Source organism: Triticum urartu, chromosome 3 (assembly GCF_003073215.2).
Source record: "Triticum urartu cultivar G1812 chromosome 3, Tu2.1, whole genome shotgun sequence".
Taxonomy (NCBI): Eukaryota; Viridiplantae; Streptophyta; class Magnoliopsida; order Poales; family Poaceae; genus Triticum; species Triticum urartu.
In genome coordinates, this window is record NC_053024.1 from 5,955,014 (window position 1) to 5,980,654 (window position 25,641).

The window sequence follows — 25,641 nt, forward strand, 5'->3', positions numbered from 1 at the left end:
CTCTGGGTCTCGGAATCCGAACTCTCCATTCATCTTTGCCATACACATCTTCTCCCACAAAAGCTAGTGCACCTTTCGTTCACCGTTCGCTGCACCCCGCTAGGATTTAGAAGAAATAGTAGCCTATGTTGCAGTGGATAGGCCGCATGTCAAAAGAAATAAGGTAACGGGGGCCCATATTTATTAGAAATTAGTAGATTATTCCCCTAAAAAGTGTATATACAAGATTATTAAATATTTAGGCTATGCACGAAGTGAACAGTATATTCGGCCACAAGTAGGGCCAATCGAGATAGCCAATTAGCCAGCACACAAGGACCTAGCTAGCCTACACATATTTTCTTTATTCATTTATTTTGTGCGACACACCCCACTAGATGGCACGATGGCGCGTACATGTTCTAGTTATAGCCAGCTTGCTTCACCCCTGCCACCTCCGGCCACCACAGCTGCTCTCCCTCTGGCAATTGAAGTAGGCGGCGGCGACCGGAGCGCCGAGGTTGTAGCACTCGGCCATGTCCCTCGTGATGAAGTTGGAGCGCCACCCTGGTGCATAGATGGCCTCCCGCGCAGCCTGCCGGAACACCACGAATGCCAAACGGTGGATCCCCGCCGTCGGCTGCGGCTTCTCGTATGCCACCACCTCAGTGCCTACATGCATGCACCCCAACAAATGCTCCTCAATGTGGTCCTTTTTCCCTTTATGAAAGAAGAAGACAGTTCTGTATTTTTGTGGGGGAAAGAAAGTAGACTTTTCTTTTCGAGGGAATAGAAAGAAGACAGTTGGAGAGGGTATCTAGTTGACATGACACATGTAGTATTCGTATCGGTAAATCGATTTCTTACCATGGCCCACGTCACCTCCTTCTGGTATGTCTGTGACGAACCTATGCACGCAGGAAATAAACTGAATCAATTATAGCTTACTTAACTAGTATATATACATCTTATTGTAAGAAGTTAATGTTGGGACAAACTCCGGGTAGCTCTCTCTCTCTCTTACTCGCTCAGATGAAGATGGACGAAGGAGCACATAGTTTTTTCGGCGCATACACGCCTCCACCGCACGCACGGCGCTCCTCGGCCGCACAAATGGCCTCACCTTTCTTTAGACTACTCGGCTCATACCGTCACAAATTCACACGGGAGACCGGACACTACTGAAGACAAAAGTATCCTAGCTTCTCTCCGGACACACACGCACTAACCATTGGAGACTATGTCTCATCTTCAGGCCTCCTCTACACAGCACCACCGCGGCCACTTAAATATGCAAGGGCACGCACAGCCTAGCCGCCTCCAAGTACCAACTACCACGACGCCACACCAGCCAGTACCTCCATGCACTAACTAACTCGGTTAGCATGCAGAATCGCTCACGCCCAGCCTTGTAGCCAGCCCACTTACTAACCAGCCATGCATGCAGATGCAATCCCGGCCGCTACTCGATCACGCACGAACATGACTCTGCCAGGTTGCCGCACGACGCCGTCATCAAGATTAGTGCTGACAATTAATTCGCCCACAAAGTGCACGAATAACCGAAGTACATAAAGTAAAGCTAGCTTAATTTAGCACGTACCAATGGAGGTACTCCCGTTCGGAAGGGTCGCTTGGTCCAGGTACATCAGGGTCTACCATCACCTGGCAACAAATTACCATGGGACACATTACTTATGGACAAATAACTGTGTGCAACTCGTTGGTTAAAAGAAACGATATGACCGAAACGTGGACGCGTATGCACTCACGAGCGTGTAGAGTGATCCCGCCCTTCCTGTGATGCGCACCGTGGGCTGGTTCGCCACCTGCGACGGCCTCAGCTCCGACCCGACCGTGATCTCGCGGTTGCCGTACGACACTCTCAGCCGCGCCGAGGCGTCGAAGTAGTCGACGACGTCGCCAACGATCCTCCCGATGATTAGCGGATCCCTTGACCTCAACATGCTCCCACTACGTATGCTTATTAGATTGGTGCTATATATGGTATGAGCTATATATGTGCACCGGCCCGACTGCTATTTATATGCTTCCCAGCAGTGAAATTCCCACACAATCATCTTGAGTGTGACTACGGTTCAAAAGATGGTGTGACGTTTTCCCAATAATGTAATTATAAAACCCAATGGACAACACTAACATGTGATGGCATGTGACATCTCATGGAATCTGTTGCCGTAGGTTACCTGATTTCTGATCGGATGGCCAATGTGTTGCCGCCGGCCAGAGAATTTGAGCTTAATGAAGATGCATCAGTGTACGCTTCATCGCCCCTTTTGTGGAATCAAACTTTCTGTAAAGGTCCATCCCAATAAGTTCAGCCTAAAGTAGTTGTGGTATACTAGTAGTAGTAGTGGGCAGAATCTGAACCCTTCACGTGCTGGAGATTGCAACAGATTTCCTCTCCATGTGTGCCCCCACGTGATCCATCCAATCAGGCGATGACAGCACATATGTGGACCATGCAAAAAATATGAAACTTTTATTTGTATGTTGGATATGTTGTCTGGTCTCGAGACTTCCACAAGACCAAACTCTTCTCCCTCGGAAAGGGCAAAGAAGTAGAGAATCAGTATAAACAACGGTCTGGTTGTGAGTCTGGCTCTTTCCAATTTAGATACCTTAGTATCCCAATTCATTTCCGTAAACTTCTTAATGACGAATGGAAAGGTATTGAGGACCGCTTTGAGCAAAACTTGACTCATTCTATTGGTAAGCTTATGTCTTAGTATAAGGCACCGCTCAACCTATTCATTGTTGTTTACGCAAGTTTACAGATGTTTATGTTATCTTTCTTTCAAATATCTGAAGGGTTAGAAAAAGATTAATTACTACAAATGCATGTTTTTCTGGCAGTCTAATGAACATAAGCGTAAATACCACCAAATGAGATGGGGCGCGATATGTCACCCTAAAGTCCAAGGACATCTAGGGGTCGAAGACCTCGAGATTAAGTGTATGTCGAACAAATGGCAATACAAGATACTTACCGAGGACGGAGTTTGGCAAAAATTACTTAGGAATATGTACCTCCATTCTAAAACGTCTGTGAGGTTCAGGCAAAACCAATGGATTCGCCTTTTTGGAAAGGCCTCGTGTGTGTCCAAAATGACTTTTTCGCATAGGGATATTTGTAGTAGGCAATGGCCTAACTACTAGGTTCTGAAAAAATGCATGGCTAGGGCACACACCACAAGTAATGCGACGCCATGTCTCTATCCTATTTTGTAGCAGAATTATGTCTTTGTCGGCTCTGTGATGGGCCAGCTACCGTTGAATGTTGCCTTCCGAAGAACACTGATCGGTGACAAATGCACATGCCGGTTAAACTTTGTTCATAAGAATCAGACACGTTTCGTTGGAAGTTAACTACTTCTGGTGCCTTCACGGTCAAATCCATGTATACTGGCCGCATCAATGACTGGCAACCTTTCCACCACAAATATATTTGCAAAATTAAAGCCTGGTTGAAACTAAAAATATTTTGGTTGTATTTAGATCGCACATTAAGATAATCTGGAAAAAAAAGGAATTGGCGATGATGCACTAGATGTTGCTTTTGTGGGATGAGGAGTCGATTCAGGATCCATTCCTTCACTGCCAACTTGCCAAGTTATTATGGCGATGTGTCCATACAGATTTTAGTCTCAGAGTAGTACGAATATGTTTGGAAACTGGTTAGTGCGGATGCATCCCAAGTTGAAGTCTCTTATCTGTATGGGAATTTGCGCTTTAATTTGGGCCATTTGAAACACCCAAATGATTGTATGTTTAATAGAATAACATTATAAAAAAATTGTAGGTTACCTTTAAGGTCATCAACTAGCACTACAAGGGAAAAGCCTATACACAGAATTTTACCAGTAGCGCTGTACAAAATCAAGTGCTGCTGCTACTTAGTAGCAGCGCGCGTAAATAAACCGCGCTACTGCTATGACTTTAGCAGTAGCGCGTACTAGCGAAAAGCACTGCTGCTACGTTTGAACTGGGCGCACATGGCTAGCCCAACCTAGCAGTAGCGCGTATAATGGCCCAGCGCTACTGCTAATCGCTATAGCTGCAGCGTGTGTTCCAGAACGTGCTGTAGCTAACGTAGCAGCAGCGCCCTTTCTAGAACGCGCTACTGGTACTTCTGACTTAACCACGCGGTTCGTCCTTCCCCACGGCCACTTCATCCCCCAAATCAACTCCACTCTCGCCGCCGCCGTCGCCCCTCGGCCGCCGCGCGCTCTCCCCACGCCGCCCCCTCCCCCAGATTCAACGCCGGCCCCGCCCCCGACCTCAACGCCGCCCCAGAGCCCCGACCACGACCTCGACGCCGCCTGCCCCTCCCTCGTCGCAGGCACCCGAGGTGAGCACGCCTGCTCCTCCCTCTCCCCTACCTCTGCCTAGGGTTTCTACCTCCATCAAATTAGTTAGGGTGCAAACGAATCGGATGCGGATGCGGCTCAAATGAGTTAGGGTTCATGTAAGGGTGGAAACGAATCAAATTTCTAAGATGAATCATAAAACGAGTAAAATTTGACCACTTATTTCACTTTATAGTTGGATAATTGGAATATCCGCTACCACTTTCCACTCCTATAGGTTCATCAAATTAGATGGTAATTAGGGCAGTAGTTCTTAGGTACTAATTAGTTAGTAAGAACTAGGTACTAATTAGGTACTAGAATATTTTTATTTATAGTAAGTTTATTTTTAGTAAGAACTAGTTGAATTAATAGAACTAGCTAGTAAGAACTTGTTGCTATTTTTTTAGTTAAAGCAATTTTTCCGCATCGACGTGGACGATGCCTATCCCGCATCCTCGTCGTCGAGTCGGCGGAGGACGACACCTGCTTGACCAGATGGGCCATGTCCGGGACTAGGATCCACCGGGGTGGTACTGGGAGGCGCTACCTACCGGGGGGCGCAGGTTGGTGAGGAGCCAGCCTGTCGTTGACCCGAACCTTCTTTGGTGGCGGTCGCGTGGGCCAGTGACGGTCCAAAGTCTCGAGGACTCCGTGGAGGTGGTGCGTCACCGTGTCAGTGAGGAGGACGCGCACGTCCGTCACTACTTGTTTGCGTTGGAGCACAGGTTCTCCAATACCTGGTAGGTTCTCCAGGGATCTCACTGGAGCTATAATCCCGTGATGGTTCCTTCTCTATGGGTGTCCACCGCCCGCGCCGATACCCGTCGTGTGCTAGGGTTTTAGTTGTACTAGTGATGTTATATTTATGACACTATTCGGGATGTATTAGTGATAATATTCGACGATGTACGGATGCATGAGATGATTTACTTTTGCTTATTGAATGCATGCTAATTTGAGTCTTATAAGTGTTGGGGAACGTAGCAGAAATTCAAAATTTTCCTACGTGTCACCAAGATCAATCTATGGAGTCATCTAGCAACGAGGGAGAATTGGATCTACATACCCTTGTAGATCGCGCGCGGAAGCGTTCAAGAGAACGGGGTTGATGGAGTCGTACTCGTCGTGATTCAAATCACCGATGATCCTAGCGCCGAACGGACGGCACCTCCGCGTTCAACACACGTACGGAACGGAGACGTCTCCCATGCCTTGATCCAGCAAGGAGGAGGGAGAGGTTGATGGAGATCCAGCAGCACGACGGCGTGGTGGAAGTAGCGGGATTCCAACAGGGCTTCGTGAAGCGCTGCGGGAGGAGGGAGATGTGTCATGGGAGGGGAAGGGAGGCGCCAGGCCTTAGATTCGTTTGCTCCTCCTTTTCCCCACTATATATAGGGCCAAGGGAGAGGGGGAGGCGCAGCCCTTGCCCCTTCCTCCAAGGAAGGGTGCGTCCAAGGGTGGGGAGGAGTCCATCCTCCCTAAGGCACCTCGGAGGTGCCTTCCCCTTTTAGGACTCTCCCCTTTTTTTTCTCTCTTGGCGCATGGGCCTCTTGGGGCTGGTGCCCTTGGCCCATATAGGCCAAGGCACACCCCCTACAGCCCATGTGGCCCCCCGGGGTAGGTGGCCCCACCCGGTGGACCCCCGGGACCCTTCCGGTGGTCCCGGTACAATACCGGTGACCCCGAAACTTGTCCCGATGGCCGAAATAGCACTTCCTATATATAATTCTTTACCTCCGGACCATTCCGGAACTCCTCGTGACGTCCGGGATCTCATCCGGGACTCCGAACAACTTTCGGGTTACCGCATACTAATATCTCTATAACCCTAGCGTCACCGAACCTTAAGTGTGTAGACCCTACGGGTTCAGGAGACATGTAGACATGACCGAGACGTTCTCCGGTCAATAACCAACAGCGGGATCTGGATACCCATGTTGGCTCCCACATGTTCCACGATGATCTCATCGGATGAACCACGATGTCAAGGACTTAATCAATCCCGTATACAATTCCCTTTGTCTAGCGGTACGATACTTGCCCGAGATTCGATCGTCGGTATCCCGATACCTTGTTCAATCTCGTTACCGGCAAGTCTCTTTACTCGTTCCGTAACACATCATCCCGTGATCAACTCCTTGATCACATTGTGCACATTATGATGATGTCCTACCGAGTGGGCCCAGAGATACCTCTCCGTTTACACGGAGTGACAAATCCCAGTCTCGATTCGTGCCAACCCAACAGACACTTTCGGAGATACCTGTAATGTACCTTTATAGCCACCCAGTTACGTTGTGACGTTTGGCACACCCAAAGCACTCCTACGGTATCCGGGAGTTGCACAATCTCATGGTCTAAGGAAATGATACTTGACATTAGAAAAGCTATAGCATACGAACTACACGATCTAGTTGCTATGCTTAGGACTGGGTCTTGTCCATCACATCATTCTCCTAATGATGTGATCCCGTTATCAACGACATCCAATGTCCATGGTCAGGAAACCGTAACCATCTATTAGTCAACGAGCTAGTCAACTAGAGGCTCACTAGGGACATGGTGTTGTCTATGTATCCACACATGTATCTAAGTTTCCTATCAATACAATTATAGCACGGATAATAAACGATTATCATGAACAAGGAAATATAATAATAACTAATTTATTATTGCCTCTAGGGCATATTTCCAACAATAAGATATTTTGAAATGTATATCTTGTGTTGCTCAATATCCAAGTGGCCGCTCATGTTTGCAGGTTACACTTCCGAGTGGCCTATGTTTTGCCGGAGTGTTGATTCATTTCCGTTCCGGCAAATTTCAGGCGCTCGATATATCCTATGTTAAGTCATTTTGGTGGAAAAGAAGCTAACTCTAGGTCATTATGGTAAGCATATTGGAAGAAATAAAGCTAAGTCTAGGTCTTTATGCATTTGTTAAGCAAAACACTAGAGAAACTTACCGTGATCAGGGAGGTGTAGGAGCGGGCTGGCTCGCGTCGGTAGCTGGAGAAGGATCGTGCGATGCGTTTCTGGAGTTAAGCTGCACCAAAGGTCATTTCCAATGTCTCGTTAGCATTATGACACTCAAATGTTAAGACTAGCAAGTAATGTCCATTCAAATTAAACTCACCGTGCTCCCAGGAGCAATCACTGGCATCGGCGGAGCGGTCTGACCGGACTTCTCGCACACAGACTGCACATTTGGTTTTCACAACAGAGTCATACTAGTTAGTAATGAGACTCAAATGTTAAGACTAGCAAGTAATCTGCCGAAGAAACTTACCACAAGGAGCTCGTACATGGCCCTTACCTGCATGTCATTCCGTGCCCTCTCCTCCTCCAACATATTTGTCGTCCTCTCCTCCAACTCCCGTTGCCTCTCTGCCGCCTCCGCCAGAAGCTTCATGTACTGCTCCTTACTCAAGAACTTATCGCGGCACTCCTGCTTGGGCTTCTTAATACCACGCCCGGCGTAGTAGTCTCGAACAGCCTGCACCCGAACCTCATGCCGTAAGTTCTGAAGTAGGCGCTTGCACTCCTTATGGATAACATCTGCTGCCTCCTCCTCGTATCCCTCCTCACACCTGTAGAATGTCTGCAATCAAATGAGACAATATTGATTAGTACAATTAATAACTAGCTAGTTGAAGATTTTTAATTGTGTAAAGGAGAAATTACCCAGAACTTTCTGATCACCACGTCTGCCCTCGTCTTGCACAAGACACCATTGATAATCTCAACCGGCGGGGCCGGGGCAGCCAAGTAGTGCTCCCAACTCAATCCAACCTCTAGAAGCCGACCCTCACCAGGTAACGTGACAAACCCCGGGAAGTTTTGCCGAATCAGAACTCCAAGGACGGAGTTGGGCCGGCGGACACTTTCATGGTGGTCCCAACCCCTGCAGCATGACAAGGCCAACACATCAGTTATTTGAAGAAACGTGAATGCAGAACGTACAAAAAGATTAAATGCACTTACCTCTCCCCATCAGGGAAAATCAACCACCTCTGCTCGCGAGTCGCCGGCACGGACGGGAGCCGTGTAGCACCACGCTGGTAGACGTTGCCCCCCTCCTCCTCAAAATCAGTCGGCTCCCCGCCATCATTAGCATGGCCACTCGGCTCCTCAGGCTGACCCGACCAGGTACCCCATCCAGATGTGTGCTCCTCCGGGGTCTCGTGGGTCGAAGGCCCGTCGACCCGAGGCTCGTGGGCCGAAGACCCGTGGACCGGAGGCTCGTGGACCGGAGTCCGTGCAGCCTCCTCCTCCGACGAGTCCACCCTAGCAGTCACGTGCTCGGGTGAAACAGCTGGGGCCGGCGGCGAGGAAGGCGCCGTAAGAGTCACCCGCGACCACGTGCTCCACCTCCTCTCTTCTTCTTACCTCGTCCCCTACTGGGCACTGCGGTCGACGAAGAAGGGCCCGACGGTGTCGCCATACTGTCCAGCAACGCTCGGCGGAGAGGTGCGTGTGGAATGGAACACCTCGCACCACGCGCCGACGAAGAAGGAGCCTCGGCGCGCTCCCGACCAGCGTCCACCATCTTTCAACACTTGCCATGACAAAGAATAAACGAAATTAGTACAACATAAAAAAAGTACCGACATGAATAATAATATGTATATCACTTAAGTGTATCATCATCAAGTACAACATAAAAAAATTGAATACCTGACACTACTAATAATCTCGATCAGTATCATCAATAAATGCATAATCATCATCATCACTATAATCAATGATGAGCTCATAGGGTTCATTGGCATCAACATGTGCAAGGCCACCTTGACGTAATCGGTCAAGCATTGGCAGGTCATCCGCAGCAGTAACCTCTTCTTGTTCCGGCTCTTCTTGTTCCTCCTCTGGGGTGATGTCGGATTCATTGTCGCTGTCTACTTCAATGTTTTGGGGTGAAGTATAGCGGTTCTTGAAACGCTTTTTGGAAAGACGTGTCTCTTGGAAGAATTCTCCTTCATATGTGTCTGGGTTAATGTGAGGTTCATAATCCTCTTCCTTTGGGGGAGAAAGTCTAGCACGTGGCGGCACTTCATAAACGACATCCCAGCCTTTCAGATTTGGATTAGTTTGGCAGGCCCATGGTAGATAGAATACTTGGGTCGCCTGTTGAGCCGTAATATAGACATCAGGAACATCTAAATGGGTGCTTTGGTTGATTTCAACTAGCCCTATATATTCATGAGTCATTCTAGTCTCCTTCGGTTAAAACCAATAACATTTGAAGACTACGACATTCGGTGGGTTTTCACCATAGAACAGAAGTTCATAAATTGCTTCAACTCTCCCATAAATACTCGGTACCTCCTTCGCCGACAGCAGATACACAATAATTTGTAGACTTTCGGTCGGCCATAGATAGCTCTTTGCCATAGGTACGAAAGCGATACCCGTTGATGTCGTACTTGTCAAATGAACAGACCTTATAGTCAAAACCATTAGCGACTTGTCTCAATTCGGCGTCCATAGACTCTGAATTAGCCTACAAGTTTAGTATGAAAGGATTGTTGCATTACGCACAAATTAGCGAATGAAATGAAATTGTATAATAGAAATTACCGTTTGTTTGAACCAAGAGATGAAACCGGGATAGCCGCCTCCTTGCTTTGCGAGAAGCTCATACTCTTCGACGGAATCCTTTTGGATCTCCGCTCCATACGAGAATATGGCGACGTATCGACTGTATGACATATCCAGGAATAAGAGCAGTTCAACGGAAATAGAAGTTGCGAAACAATGTACCGAGAACTTACTCGATGTACGGCCGCACTTCTATCAGGTTGTTGAAGATATACAACGAAATGGTCCGCTCTTTGTTACCCAAAGATACTGGATGTGAAACACTAGCTGGTGTGAGATTCCCTTTGAATAGGCTGAGGTTGGATCCTCCCTTTTTAGGGTCGTCAGCATTGTACCGAGGCTTCGAATTATGAAAATGACGATTTTTGGCTTCGTAGTGTGCTGTTACGAAGTTTGTCGCCTCCTCTGTGATGAATGCCTCAGCCATCGATGCTTCAATTCTACGTTTATTTTTACATTTTTCTCGAAGCGTCTTCTGCATCCTCTCAGTTGGGTAGCACCAACGATTTTGCACGCCCTCCCCCAATCTTGCCTCGGTCGGGAGATGCAAAATCAAATGCTGCATTGGATTAAAGAAGCCAGGTGGAAAGATCTTCTCTAACTTGCAGATCAACTCCGGCGCCAACTCTTCCATTTCTTCTAGCACGCCAGGCGATAGTTCTTTCGCACAAAGAACACGGAAGAAATAGCTGAGTTCTGCCAGTACTAGCCATTCATCCTCAGGGATGAAGCCACACAACATCACCGGCATTACCCGCTCAATCCATATGTGCCAATCATGACTCTTGAGACCAAATATCTTCATTTTAGCAAGATTCGCTCCCCTCTTTAGATTCGCTGCATACCCATCGGGGAACATCAACTGCTGTTGCACCCACAAGATAATTTCCCTCATAGCTGGCCTTCCAAGATTGAACCATGCCTTTGGCTTCGTCCAGTTCTGCTTTCCTTTCGGTTCTTTCATGTTTTGTAACGGCCTATCACATAGCGCCTCCAGATCGACTCTAGCCTTAGTATTATCCTTTAACTTCCCATCTATGCCGAACAATGTACCAAAAAGTGCCTCGGTGATATTCTTCTCAGTGTGCATCACGTCGATGTTGTGTGGGCAAAGGAGGTCTTTGAAGTAAGGCAGATCCCATAAGCATGTTTTGTGAGTCCACGCGTGCTTAGTATTATACCCCTTGAAGTACCCTGGACATTGTGGATCTGGTTCGAGAGCGTTTAACTGATCCAGAGTCTGTTGGCCTGTCAATGCAGGTGGTGCAGAGTTTTTGACAACTCTACCTCTGATGAAGTTCTTCTTGTCTTTCCTGAACTTATGGCTAGGATCCAGGAACTATCTATGCATGTCGAAGCAAGAAAACTTGCGACCGGCCTGAAGCCAACGAAACTCAAGAGCTCCCTTGCATGTGGGGCACGGGAACCTTCCATGCACACACCAGCCAACGAAGCGCATACGCCGGCAAGTCATGCATCGAGTACATGTACCAGACACGCATTATGAAGTTCCGTTTGCTATAGGCGTCGTATGTCTTGAACCCATTATCCCAGGCTTCTTGCAATTCGTCCTTAAGCGGCTGCATGTACACATTCATATTTTTCCCTGGATAGTTGGGCCCTGGAATTATCAACGTCAGGAAAATGTTCTTTCTTTGCATAATCTGTCCGGGGGGGAGATTGAGTGAAAAGACAAATACGGGCCAACAACTGTATTGGGCCGCCGTCATACCAAACACACTGAACCCATCCGTGCTGATGCCGACTCGAGGATGCCTCGGATCTGCTGCTTTGTCAGCATGTAATTCATCAAACTTTTTCCACGCAACACCATTCGATGTGTGTACCATCATCAGATTCCCATCTGCATCTAGTTCGGTTCTTTTGCCTGTTTTGTGCCATGTCATCGGTCTGGCCGTCTCTTCGACCATGAAAAGACGTTGAAGTCTTGGTACGATTGGCATATACCGAAGAACACTAACAGGGATTTTGGTCTGTGTCTTCTCACCCATACCGTTGTCTACCACAATATACCTAGAAGACTTGCAAATGGGACAATAGTTCAAGTCCGCATAGTCAAGCCTAAATAAGGCACATCCTTTCTCACAGGCATGTATCTTCTCATAGGACATCTTCAGTGCACGGAGGATTTTGTCCGACTAGTACAGGTTTGCAGGCATTACATGGCCTTTGGGTAGAAAGCGTCCAAATACTGTCATAATTGCGTCATAGCATTCTCTGCCCAAGTTGAACTGAGCCTTCAGATCCACTACTTGTGAGATGGCATCCAACTGACAAAGCTCAGTGTGCTCGTGGAGCGGACGTTTTGAACACTCCAACATTTTATTGAAGGCCTTTGCAGATTCCTCCATCTCCTCGTCCGAATCCCGAGCATCATCATAGTCTTGCACCATGTTTTCCATCCCGGTACCATGCTCGTCGGTGCGACGACGATCCACCTCAGCTCGGTCACGTTGGGCAGACTCACCATGAAATGTCCACACCGTATAATCGGGCGTAAAACCACTCTTCTGCAGGTGTTTGCCCATTTCAGCCTCTATCCTCTTTTCCCAATTGCCGCACCGGAAACAGGGGCACCAGGTTTTCTTCTGGCCATTTGCAAATGCGGCTTGCACAAACCCCTTGGTTTTTGTGAACCATTCAGCACTCCATTTGTTCTGACCAGTGTGATCGGTATACATCCACGCACGATCACTCATCTTGACTTTCAGAGCTACTGGACACACAACAATTATATATGTAATTCACCATGTATATATTCATCAGTTGATCTACTTTGTCAATTTTATTACGTCCATGCAACCTACACTCTAATAGGTAATGATAGGTCCTAATCCCACCCGTGTATGTGTAGATTGGGTTCATTTTCCCATGCTATGCTCCGGATCCGACGCAAAATTTTGGCAGCACCTCCCTGTTGTTCTCCTGATACACGTCTCTGCAATAAACAGAGAGGATGTGTACCCGGAGAACAACAGGGGAGGCACTGACGAAATTTATGCATCGGATCCGGACCAAAGCATATGGGAAAACGAACCCAATCTACACATACTCGGGTTGTCCATGGATAGCGTTGGACAATTCGAAAGAATTAAGGTTATAAATATGCAAATGCATGCATATTTATAACTATGACGCTTTCGAACGGGAGACACATATTGGTTACGCATACTGATGATTCAAGACAATATATAGCTAGCTATCAAGTTTCATCGGAATAGATCAAATAATTAATGGGGGAGGAGGACATGTCATTTGTGCTCACCCACGAACGAAGGGGCAGAGCTCGTCAAACGCACGGCGAGGTCGTCGAACACCAAACCTCGCAGCGATGAAACAACTGCACATTTAAAACTACCCGATCAACACAATTATATATGATGTTTTTCATAACAAAATCGAAAAATATATGACCTAACTAATAATTCACAAATATATGACCCCGTCGGCCTCTGGAAGGCCAAACAACACCTTTTCGGGAGGTGTCGGGGGTCGGGGTGTCGTGTCGGTGCCGAGGTGCCGTGTCGGGGTCAGGGTGCTGTTTCGGGGTCGGGGGGTCGGGGTGTCGTGTCGGTGTCGGGGTGCCGTGTCGGGGTCGGGGTGCTGTTTCGGGATCGGGGTGTCGTGTCGGGGTCAGGGTGTCGGGGTCAGGGGGTCAGGGGGTCGGTTGTCGGGGTCAGGGTGTCGGGTCAGGCTCGGTGTTGGGGTGTCGGGTCAGGCTCGGGGTCGGGGTCGGGGTCGGGGTCTCGGGGTCGGGGTGCCGGTCGGTGTCGGGGTCGGGGTGTCGGGTCAGGCTCGGGGTCGGGGTGCCGGGTCGGGTCGGGGTTTTTTCCTCTTTTTTCCTTTTCTTCTTCTTCCTCTTCTTCCTTTTCTTCTTTTTCTTCCTTTTTTTCCTTCTTCTTCTTCTTCTTCTTCTTCTTCTTCCTCCTCCTCCTTTCCTTTTTCCTCTTCTTCTTCTCCTCCTCTCCTCTTTTTTCTTCTTCTTCTTCCTCTTCTTCTTTTTTCTTCTCCTCCTCCTCTTCTTCTTCCTTTCCTTTTTCCTCTTCTTCTTCTCCTCCTCTCCTCTTTTTTCTTCTTCTTCTTTCCTAAAACTAAACTAAACCTAAACCTAAATCTAAATCTAAAACTAAAACTAAAACTAAATCTAAACTAAACATAAACCTAAAACTAAAAAAACAGAAAAAAGGAAAAAACTAAATCTAAACCTAAAACTAAACCTAAACCTAAAACTAAACCTAAAACTAAAACTAAATCTAAACTAAACATAAAACTAAAACTAAAAAATAGGAAAAAAAAAGGAAAAAAAAGAGGAGGAGAGCTCACCTGGAGCAGGGCCGGTGGAGGAGGGGGGTGGGGCGGCCTGGGGCGGCGGCGTCGGGCGGCAGTGGCGACGGGGCCGGGCCCGGCCGGGGCGGTGGGCGCGGCGGCGCCGAGATGGCAGGGCGGCGGGGGCGACGGGGCGGGGGACCGGTGCGGCGACGGCGCCGGGCGGAAGTGGCGACGGGGCGGGGGGCCGGTGGGGCAACGGGGTGGTGGGGCAACGGGGCGGCGGCGTGCGTGTGAAGAGCAGGGAGAGAAACAGAGAGAGAGGCGCGGGGTGGGGCGCGGCCGTTAACGTTAGATATGTTAAATCTTTGCCGTCCGCCCCCCTTTGCCGTCCGCTTATTTGCTCTTTGCCGTCTGCTGGCAGACGGCAAAGAGGGGGGGCCGTTAAGTTTTTTTTAAGCAGCTCATCAGTGGTGCCCCCTCCCTTTTTGCCGTCTGCTAGCGGACGGCAAAGAACTGGCTGATGGCAAAGAAGATCTTTGCCATCAGCCAATTCTTTGCCGTCTGCTTTTGGGTAGCTGATGGCAAAGAGCTTCTTTGCCGTCTGCTAGCAGACGGCAAAGAGCTGGCAGATGGCAAAGTAGCTGATTCCAGTAGTGTCTGTTAAAGTACACACAAGACACACTCGCAATTAAAATACACACAAGATACTAGTATTACACATAGTTGCATATATATTTATTTTTGTCATTTTGGTATATGTCCAGCTATCCAATTATCTATTACTCAGTCACACCATTATGGATTGATGTTGTCAACATCTTCAGGGCTGCCGCATTCTTCATAATCCTGATAGACTCAACAAAATCACCCAAAAGTTGATGACAATCTTGAAATTGTTCGTCATCAACTGCGAGAACTACCTTGATATCACTACCATAATTATGGTAGTGCACAGTCAAAGCCTGCATACAGAAATCCACACAGTTAGAGGAAACATGGAGTAAAATGAATAAACGCAAAGCTAGTTTTGTTTTTTGCAGACACATGATTAAGGATGTTATTGTCATAAAGTAAGATAAGAGGGCATATGTTTTGGATGTAAGAACATGTATGCCTTACTTGTGGTTGGCCATAGATGCTAGGTGCCATGAAGGCGACTGGGTGCCCACATAACGTCATATGTTCAGCTGGCCCAATTGCATTCGAAAATATTATGGTTGTACGTGTTAAAAAGCGGTGAAAGATAAATGTTCCTGTCTGCTTGCATTGAGAAAATCGTTACAACTAATAGAAACATCAATAAATAGACACAGTGCTTGTTCCAGGTATGCGCAATGTAATCCCGGGAAGAGCATATAATGTACAAAAGGAGCAGGTAATATACCTTCAGACCAAAGTTTTTGACTAAGAATTCACCAATCACTCGTGTGAACATCACTGCTAAAGACTTCTTTTTTCTATTCATGAACCTTTTTGCCTCGTGAACATACTCAAGGGGATCATCTTTCAAGGTTATATTAAACGGACAGATGAGGCCGGTAAGTTGATTTCCTGTCTCTACCCTGGTAACATATGTCTGTTCATAGTTGAGAAGAAAATCAATGCAATTTGTATAATGAATTATACAAAACTGTGATGAAGCTCATGGTACTACATTTATATTTATATGTCACTCAATTAATATTTACTACTTATCTGCAGCGAGAAATGAAGTTCTTACTTGTCTGGTAGACACCGGCCTTGCGTCGACAAGGACACATGACCGCAAAGCAATTATCTTAGTATTACTCTCACCTAATATTGAATATTAGAAAGCAAAATGGTCAAAAATGCATGTCTAGAGAAAAAACATGCGTTGTCGTTATCATAAAAACACTTACCAGACTCTCTAAAGTAATATTGTGAAAGAGCTGCCGAAGTCACACCAACTAGCACGTCATTGATAGTCTGTGATAACGAAAAAGAGGGACACAAAATGTACTATATACGAGTCAAATCAAGATGCGACATCGAGAAAGCGAGATTCATTTATATACGGCTTGAATAGAGGGTCATGGCCATGCTACTCAATAACTAGTCATGAAACCCACACATTGTGTGGGCAACATTTAAAAAAATTGTAATTACAATATTATATGTTTTCCATAAATTTTTTTGAGGACACTTTAAAATGCAAAACTAATTTTTCTTGTATTACCCATTTTATAATGTCCACTTTATTAGTTTTCAATATTGGTCAAAAGGTTATCTTGAAAACTGCCAAAGTATAAGGTAGACTTTGTGCATGTGATTTATATTGAAAATATTTATAAAGACCTATGCATTAGCTTGTCTAGATTTTCTGAATAATATTAAAATTTTAAGTTTTTGTAGTCATTATTTTCAAGTGTATAAGCAGCATTAGAACTGGCATTATCGTGAAAACGTGTGAACAAAATGATACTGCTTTCACTTGGTCAATAGTATTTCTTATATTAATAGGCAAAGTTAGAAAAGGACCAATTGAATTGTAATTTGACTTCTATTCCTGTAAGCCATTATCTATCATTTAACAAATCATAGTAGAATAGATAATATGTACAATGATTAAACGACTTAGGTACCCAGTTCATGAAAGCATTGTGACAGCCATATATTTAATATTAATACTTTTTGAAATCCCTATATTTAAAATGTAACCGTACCACAAATTTATTGTTCTGAGAGGATTTAAAATGTAAAGTAATTTTTGATATTTCTTATCGCATGCCATAATAACTATTTTAAAATGTTATTTTCATCTTTCCTCAAAAGTTTTTCTAGCTAGATAACTGCCAACATACTAACAGAAAGCATGTAGTCCTTGCATAGGTGATTCCAATTGCTATCTGTAAATACATGAGAAAAAAGATCAGCAGCTTTACGTACGCAATTCATGGCAGTCTTGATGAGCTTGACGTCGTCAAAGCTAAAGGTCCGATGCACGAAACGCTTGCGGCAACGAGACTCGCCACCATCCCGCGGACGGGTGAAGAGCGTGGGTGGGTCACTCAAGAACAGTATTGTTGCAACAATCAACGTCATGTCCACGAGTGTGTGCCAAGCCAGCACAAAACATGACCAAACCCACGCGAACAGCGCAAGGTAATCACCCGAAGACAGCGGAGGCCGTGGTGGCAGCTGGTAGATCGCGCCCGTGCGCTTGGGTGGTGGCGGCATAGCTGGCAGCCTTGCTGGATTGACCATGCTGCGCGACGCTGCCACAAGGAGCGTCGTGATGGACGTGCCGTCGCCAATGGAGTGGTGCAGACGGAGCACCACCGTGGAGGCCGCCTCGGAGGTTGGGAAGTCGAGGAAGTGGAACTCCCAGAGAGGACGACACATGTCCATCGGGAGCAGGGACAGCGATGCCACGTAGTCCTCCACGGCCTTTTCCGGATCGGATGCCACGGCAGCAGCATCCAGTCTTGGGATGACGATGTGGTCGTCCACATTTACAGCCGTTTGCACCCATCGCGGATTGCCATCCTTGGCGGACTCGTCCATTACCTGTACATGCAGGTGCTAAAAAGGTAAGAATTTGATGCATAAAATACAGCTATATTTTCAGTTAATGCCATCGTATAAATACTCACAGGATAAGGGTAAGGATATGTAGTATGTTCTGTATATTGTTGCAATATAATATGGATATGTATCTTAATTTATATACAAGCCAACTCACAGGATAAGGAACAACTCAAACCAAGTTGGAAACATATGTGAATGCCACAAATAAAGTTTTAGAAAATTACTGGAATACAGCAGAAGCGTGGCAGACTAGTAACTAGTTCTGTTTCGATGCCGGCACGGAAGACAGGCAGGTTCACCGGCGTGCCGAGCCCCATCACGAGGACGATGCAGATACCCATCTCTTCCATACCTCTTCCGGCAGGACTCATGGGCTCCTCCGCCATGGAATTGTCGGCACATTCCATCTCCGTTGGCACGTGGACAGAGAGCGGACGGCTTGACGGAGTGACTACGTTCGTTGTTGCTTCCACGAGTGGCCACTCTCGATTGTTAATTGCAACGTCTCTGGACTCGGTAGGTGCAATATATATATTCTGCAGGGAGGCAAGGTCCCTCTCGTGCATCCTGTTTATCTTTAGAGACAGAATTTAGTGCCCACCGTGTGTGATGTTCTCTCAGGTCTGTTTCATTGAGATCGTATTGTCGTGTTTGGTTTCACATTAAGTGAGACGAAGCTATCAGAAGGTGCAAATATGGATGAAAGATACAAATTGGGTAGAGGAGTAGGTGGGCAGCAGAGGGGAGTAAATAGCCGGAAGAGGACATGCATGGCGTTTACACTTACTCTCTCCGTTCCATACTGCGCTAATGTCAAAAACACTCTTATATTATAAGACGGAGGGAGTATTTGGTATGCATAACTCTGATCCGCTCAACGGCCTTAGGAAGGCATGCCACTGTTGGTGGATGGTTGGGCGGCTACAGGCGGCGATTTGTTGCAGAGGGTATGGTTGCCCAACGGCGTGGTGGGATTTCAAGTCCAGTGCATGTAGCTGCTAGTATCGTGGAAAATGGTGGCGATAACACATGATTGACTTCGATTAGATGGTGCTTCTTGAGTACCCGGTCTTCAGCTCCGGGATGAAAATCCTAGGTCTAACCCAAGTTGGTTTTACCTGACAATGGCGTGTTTTCGCGTCGTTACCTTGTTGAAGGCATTGCTTAGATACACTCGGACTTGCTTCTTCAGAGTGAAAACCTAGATTCTAATCATTGGTGGTTGAATCCGATGACAGCGGCATTTGAGCATCGTTCCCTTGTTGAAGGCATTGTTTTTGAAGAAATTTTTCGTTGTCCTTGTGGTGTCAAATGATGATTGGTGCGGATATGCTCATCGATGTAGTTTGTTGGTCACTGTTTTGATCATAGGTTTTCTTGTACTCACTTAGGCATAGCTTTGGTCTCGTATGACTTTGCTTTTTTGCCGGCGTATTTTTTTAGCATGAGTGTGTTGATGTTGGTTGTGTGCGTCCTAACTATGCAGAGACTGAGTGTGTGATCTTTGTGTTTGTATCTCCTTGATGATTTATTTTGATTCGGTGAAATCCACACTTTATCAAAAAAGAAGCCAGCTTTGGTATATCCCTTTGCGGTTGAAGGAATATATCCTCGATCCTAATACTCGTTTGTGTTTCTCTTACCCAAAGATTTTGTTAAACTAACACAACATAGTTTGAAGTGATTAAACTCTTGCATCCCTTAAAAAAGTGGTTAAACACTTAAACGTGATTAGCCCAAGCCGGTTTAGTGAAATCCTCGTATCCAACGCAACGCATGGAGCAAGGACGAGTGGCAGAGTCACGCCTGCCTTGCGAATTCAGGACCATGGTCTTTTTAGGAGGGAGGTGTTGTTCTGCCGGTTCTGATTCTACAAGACCTCGTCGCTTCCATCGACCTTCAAATGGATGCAATGGAGGTGTTGTTCTGCCGGTTCTGATTCTACAAGGCCCCTTGCACATACATACTACCGGTTGGGGCGCGGCCCTGCGGTGCCTCCTGAGTAGAATCTGTGCGGTGCCTGGTAGGTTGGCAACCTTGTCAGTACTTTTTTATTCTGGTGTTTTTTTAAAAAAGGAGAACGATCTCTGGCTTCTGCATCTGGGCGATGCATACGGCCACTTTATTAATTATTTTTACAAGATCTTACAAAGCCATACAACAATAAGGCTAAAGTCGTCGTCTAAACAACAAACTGTCGCTACACCTATCCAGTTGGTGAAGGGGCGTAGATAACCTGGGCCTAATACCAAACAGACATCGCAGCCAAGCCAAACATCTAAGACCTGAGACCCCAACCTAGCCAATTGTTGGCTCTGGGGCACACACTGGTCCGGCGTGCTCTCAGAGGCCGCCGCCGCCAACTGCCACCGCTTCATCTTTAGAACTGTACTGATGCATCAACCTTGCTCGGTCTAGCTATCGTCGACGCCACCACGGTGCCCAACGGCACCTCCTCCCTGCGCGCAAACAGCTGAGCACGTCGCGGTCGCCACTGATACACCTCAACGCCATGCTGCAAAGTACCACCAGCTGACACAGTTTAAAGTCCTTGGAAGATCTGTCGTGCGTAGCACCTGCCGACCAGGCATGACAAAGCGTAACACCTGTTGGTCAGACATGACTTGATATCTCCACCGAAGCTCCGTGCAAGATGAAGCTGAAGGAAATATACCCTAGAGGCAATAATAAAGTTATTATTTATTTCCTTATATCATGATAAATGTTTATTATTCATGCTAGAATTGTATTAACCGGAAACATAATACATGTGTGAATACATAGACAAACAGAGTGTCACTAGTATGCCTCTACTTGACTAGCTCGTTAATCAAAGATGGTTGTGTTTCCTAACCATGAACAAGGAGTTGTTATTTGATTAACGGGATCACATCATTAGGTGAATGATCTGATTGACATGACCCATTCCATTAGCTTAGCACCCGATCGTTTAGTATGTTGCTATTGCTTTCTTCATGACTTATACATGTTCCTATGACTATGAGATTATGCAACTCCCGTTTGCCGGAGGAACACTTTGTGTGCTACCAAACGTCACAACGTAAATGGGTGATTATAAAGGTGCTCTACAGGTGTCTCCAAAGGTACATGTTGGGTTGGCGTATTTCGAGATTATGATTTGTCGCTCCGATTGTCGGAGAGGTATCTCTGGGCCCTCTCGGTAATGCACATCACATAAGCCTTGCAAGCATTGCAACTAATGAGTTAGTTGCGAGATGATGTATTACGGAACGAGTAAAGAGACTTGCCGGTAACGAGATTGAACTAGGTATTGAGATACCGACGATCGAATCTCGGGCAAGTAACATACCGATGACAAAGGGAACAACGTATGTTGTTATGCGGTCTGACCGATAAAGATCTTCGTAGAATATGTAGGAGCCAATATGAGCATCCAAGTTCCGCTATTGGTTATTGACCGGAGACGTGTCTCGGTCATGTCTACATTGTTCTCGAACCCGTAGGGTCCGCACGCTTAAGGTTTCGATGACAGTTATATTATGAGTTTATGAGTTTTGATGTACCGAAGCTAGTTCGGAGTCCCGGATGTGATCACGGACATGACGAGGAGTCTCGAAATGGTCGAGCCATAAAGATTGATATATTGGACGGCTATATTCGGACACCGGAAGTGTTCCGGGTGATTTCGGAGAAAACCGGAGAGCCGGAGGGTTACCAGAACCCCCCCCCCCCCGGGAGAAGTAATGGGCCATATGGGCCTTAGTGGAGAGAGAGAGGGGCAGCCAAAGGTGGGCCGCGCGCGTCCTCCCCCCCTTGGTCCGAATTGGACTAGGAGAGGGGGGGCGGCGCCCCCCTTTCCCTCTCCCTCCCCACTTCCTTCCCCCTCCTAGTAAGAGTCCTACTCCTACTAGGAGGAGGACTCCTCCTTGGCGCACCTATAGGGCCGGCCGGCCTCCTCCCCTTGCTCCTTTATATACGGGGGCAGGGGGCACCCCTAGACAAACAAGTTGATCCACGTGATCATATTCTTAGCCGTGTGCGGTGCCCCCTTCCACCATAGTCCTCGATAATATTGTAGCGGTGCTTAGGCGAAGCCCTGCGACGGTAGTACATCAAGATCGTCACCACGCCGTCGTGCTGACGGAACTCTTCCCCGACACTTTGCTGCATCGGAGTCCGGGGATCGTCATCGAGCTGAACGTGTGCTAGAACTCGGAGGTGCCGTAGTTTCGGTGCTTGATCGGTCGGGCCGTGGAGACGTACGACTACATCAACCAAGTTAACGCTTCCGTTGTCGATCTACAAGGGTGCGTAGATCACACTCTCCCCCTCTCGTTGCTATGCATCACCATGATCTTGCGTGTGCGTAGGAAATTTTTTGAAATTACTACGTTCCCCAACAGAAGCCGCTCCACCTCCTGCCTCTGACTTCCAGCGCTGCTCCACAAATGATGCTCCCAAGGGAGAAACGACACCACAGTGCCGCCATCGTCCGATCTGGAACACCAGATCCTAGGGTTCCCCCGAAGCAGCACGAGTGGGTTGACAGTAGTTACACGACAATACCTCCATCAAGGTAACGGCGAGAACGCCGCCATCGCCTGCCGCAGGGCCGGGCCGGTAAAGTCCGAGGCCCTGTGCCAAACTCTAAAATGGGCCCTGGCACACTAGAGAAACTGCATAAATATATAACTATATGTGAACCAACCTGTGGTTGGATGGTTAAAGGGATTGTGGTATCCCCAGTCCACCAGGGTTCAAATCCTGGTGCTCGCATTCATTTCTGGATTTATTACAGGGTTCTCGCATTTATTTCTGAATTTATTTCAGGATTTCCGGCGATGCGCATTCAGTGGGAGGAGACGTTGCCGTCGACGACGAGACGCCTACGGTGACTTCGTAAATCTCAAGGTGATATGCCGGCTCAGTCCTTCGGAGGTGCTTGTACGACATATTTGTGCGGCCCTGCGGTGCCTCCCGAGTAGAATCTGTGCGGTGCCTGGTAGGTTGGCAACCTTGTCAGTACTTTTTTATTCTGGTCTTTTTTTTAGAAAAGGAGAACGACCCCTGGCCTCTGCATCTGGGCGATGCATACAGCCACTTTATTAATTATTTTTACAAGACCTTACAAAGTCATACAACAGTAAGACTAAAGCCGTTGTCTAAACAACAAACTGTCGCTACACCTATCCAGTTGGTGAAGGGGCGTAGATAACCTGGGCCTAATACCAAACAGACATCGTTGTCAAGCCAAACACCTAAGACCTGAGACCCCAACCTAGCCAATTGATGGGTCTGTGGCACACACTGGTCCGGCGTGCTCTCAGAGGCCGCCGCCGGCAACTGCCACTGCACCATCTTTAGAACTGCACTGATGCATCAACCTTGCTCGGTCTAGCTATCGTCGACGCCAACACGGCGCCCAACGGCACCTCCTCCCTGTGCGCAAACAGTTGAGCACGTCGCGGTCGCCACTGATACACCTCAGTGCCATGCTGCCAAGTACCACCAGCTGACACAATTTGAAGTCCTTGGAAGATTTGTCGTGCGTAGCACCTGCCGGCCAGGCATGACAAAGCGTAACACTTGTTGGTCAGGCATGACTTGATATCTCCACCGAAGCTCCGTGCAAGATGAAGCCGCTCCACCTCCTGCCTCTGACTTCCAGCGCTGCTCCACAAATGATGCTCCCAAGGGAAAAACGACACCACAGTGCCGCCATCGTCCGATCTGGAACACCAGATCCTAGGGTTTCCCCCGGAGCAACATGAGTGGGTTGACAGTAGTTACACGACAATACCTCCATCAAGATAACGGCAAGAACGCCGCCATCGCCTGCCGCAGGGCCGGGCCGGTAAAGTCCGAGGCCCTATGCCAAACTCTAAAATGGGCCCTGGCACACTAGAGAAACTGCATAAATATATAAGTATATGTGAACCAACCTGTGGTTGGATGGTTAAATGGATTGTGGTATCCCAGTCCACCAGGGTTCAAATCCTGGTGCTCGCATTTATTTCTGAATTTATTACAGGGTTCTCGCATTTATTTCTGGATTTATTTCAGGATTTCTGGCGATGCGCATTCAGTGGGAGGAGATGTTACCGTCGACGACGAGACGCCTACGGTGACTTCGTAAATCTCAAGATGATATGCCGGCTCAGTCCTTCGGAGGTGCTTATAAGGGTAGGGTGTGCGTGTGTGCGTTCATAGAGGTGAGTGTATGCGCGTGTATATGAGCGCTTGTGCCTGTACTGATGTTCAAAAAAAATATAACTATATAATAATATAAAGATCACTATTTTCTTGACCCTCAAAGTTATTTTCTGTCTCTGGCCATCTTTAGGGCTAGGAGCATTGTCATTATTATTATCATGTGCATGCTCTTAATCAAGTGACCGATTATCAGATGACACTTGTGGTTTTTTTATAATAAATGTATCTGTATCGGGAAACTCTTTCCTTCACCCGACGGATCGCACGCAAGCCATCCGCCGCCTCCTTTATGTGACAAGTGTACACGTATCCTTGTCTAAAAAAACGTGTACACGTATCCTTCGCGTCTCTCTTTTTGCAACATCAAGTGTGTTGCAATACTGTTTTCCGCAACGACACCCATGTTGCGAGAAAAATGAAGACAAAAAGCGAAAAAATGAAGACGAAAAAATAACAAATATTTTTGTAACATTGTCTGTGTTGCAATTTGGTTTCCGCAACTACACCCATGTTGCAAAAACAATAATGGAAAAAAATCAGCAACACCAACTATATCAGAAAAAAAATCTGCAACATAACCTTTGTTGCAAAGTATTTCTGCAACACTGCCCTTGTTGCAATTGTGAGAATGGTGTTGAATGTTGGATAGTTATACAAATAACAGTTGCCGAAGTGACGGATCTTTTAGAAAGATCCACCGGCCGACGTGTAGCGTGGCCTGTCTGTATCTTGTCTCGAGATCAAGTTAAAACCCCGAGTTTTTGTTTCTTCAAACAATTTTAACCAGACTCTTGTTTTCTAAGAAAAGACATGACTTAGATCTTGCAATACTACACGCCTAATAGAAAGAACACAACTAGCAATACAAGATTTTAGCGAAACTATATAGGGAACGAAATCGGAACAACTCAAAGTGAAGATCAAGGGCTCACGGAATCACCGGTTATCGGAGATGAATTGAAGCAAACCTTCCCTGTCTTCCTGTCCTGGTTGCCGTTCCAGCATTCATGGTCCTGTCAGCCTGCCGATCTGATCTGCCGTCTACGTCGCTGGGACGCTAGCCCTAGCCGCCGCACGAAGAAACGGATGGAGGGACGGTTCGCTCACTCGGTCGCTCCTACTCTAGCTATTTTTTTACATGGAACACCTAGCATTCCATTAGCTAGTGGACACGGCTGAATCGCCTGGCACAGCACCCATTACATCCGGTGGAAAGTTGGTGAGCCACATCCGGTCACCACCTGGAGCCAACCTTGAACGTAGACTAGTAGACTAGCCAGCAAATGGGTTAGTTCATTGTAAGAACGATGATTAAACTACATTTTATACTGAATGAACCCCATCTCGAGAAGATATTTGGACTCTCTGAAAATGCTCCCGAGCTGGCTTCTATCTGACGAGTTAGAAACAATGACCTGTTGTAGAGGAAGGCAATCCGTCATGAAGATTACCCGCCCCATGCTGAACCCCTTAGCCATGTTGATTGCCTTCATGAGAGCCACAACTTCAGCATGAACCGCAACGGATATGTTTGAGAGATTGCCTGCAGCAGCGCAGATCACATCACCGCTTGTGTCCCTGGAGATGCATCCCCAGCCCCCCTAGTCCTGTGGATGGCTGGTAAGAGGCATCAAGGTTAGTCATGACCAAATCAA

At 47.1% G+C, this 25,641-nt stretch overlaps 2 protein-coding genes across 2 annotated transcripts; both read right to left on the reverse strand.

Annotated features, from left to right (window-relative positions):
• Nucleotides 1–421: 421 nt before the first annotated feature.
• On the reverse strand, nucleotides 422–1,949 carry LOC125547542 (protein FLOWERING LOCUS T-like). Its single transcript, XM_048711370.1, has 4 exons — nucleotides 1,752–1,949; nucleotides 1,583–1,644; nucleotides 847–887; nucleotides 422–651 (listed from the first exon to the last, which is right to left on the reverse strand). The coding sequence occupies exons 1-4, from the start codon at nucleotides 1,944–1,946 to the stop codon at nucleotides 422–424; spliced, it is 528 nt and encodes a 175-aa protein (XP_048567327.1). The 5' UTR covers nucleotides 1,947–1,949.
• A 12,948-nt stretch (nucleotides 1,950–14,897) lies between these two features.
• Nucleotides 14,898–18,273, reverse strand: LOC125542313 (wax ester synthase/diacylglycerol acyltransferase 11-like). The gene is made up of 7 exons (XM_048705298.1): nucleotides 18,016–18,273; nucleotides 17,150–17,770; nucleotides 16,123–16,189; nucleotides 15,963–16,036; nucleotides 15,627–15,818; nucleotides 15,362–15,499; nucleotides 14,898–15,204 (listed from the first exon to the last, which is right to left on the reverse strand). Exons 1-7 carry the CDS (start codon nucleotides 18,196–18,198, stop codon nucleotides 15,022–15,024), a joined length of 1,458 nt encoding a protein of 485 aa, XP_048561255.1. The 5' UTR covers nucleotides 18,199–18,273; the 3' UTR covers nucleotides 14,898–15,021.
• Between the last annotated feature and the right edge of the window lie 7,368 nt (nucleotides 18,274–25,641).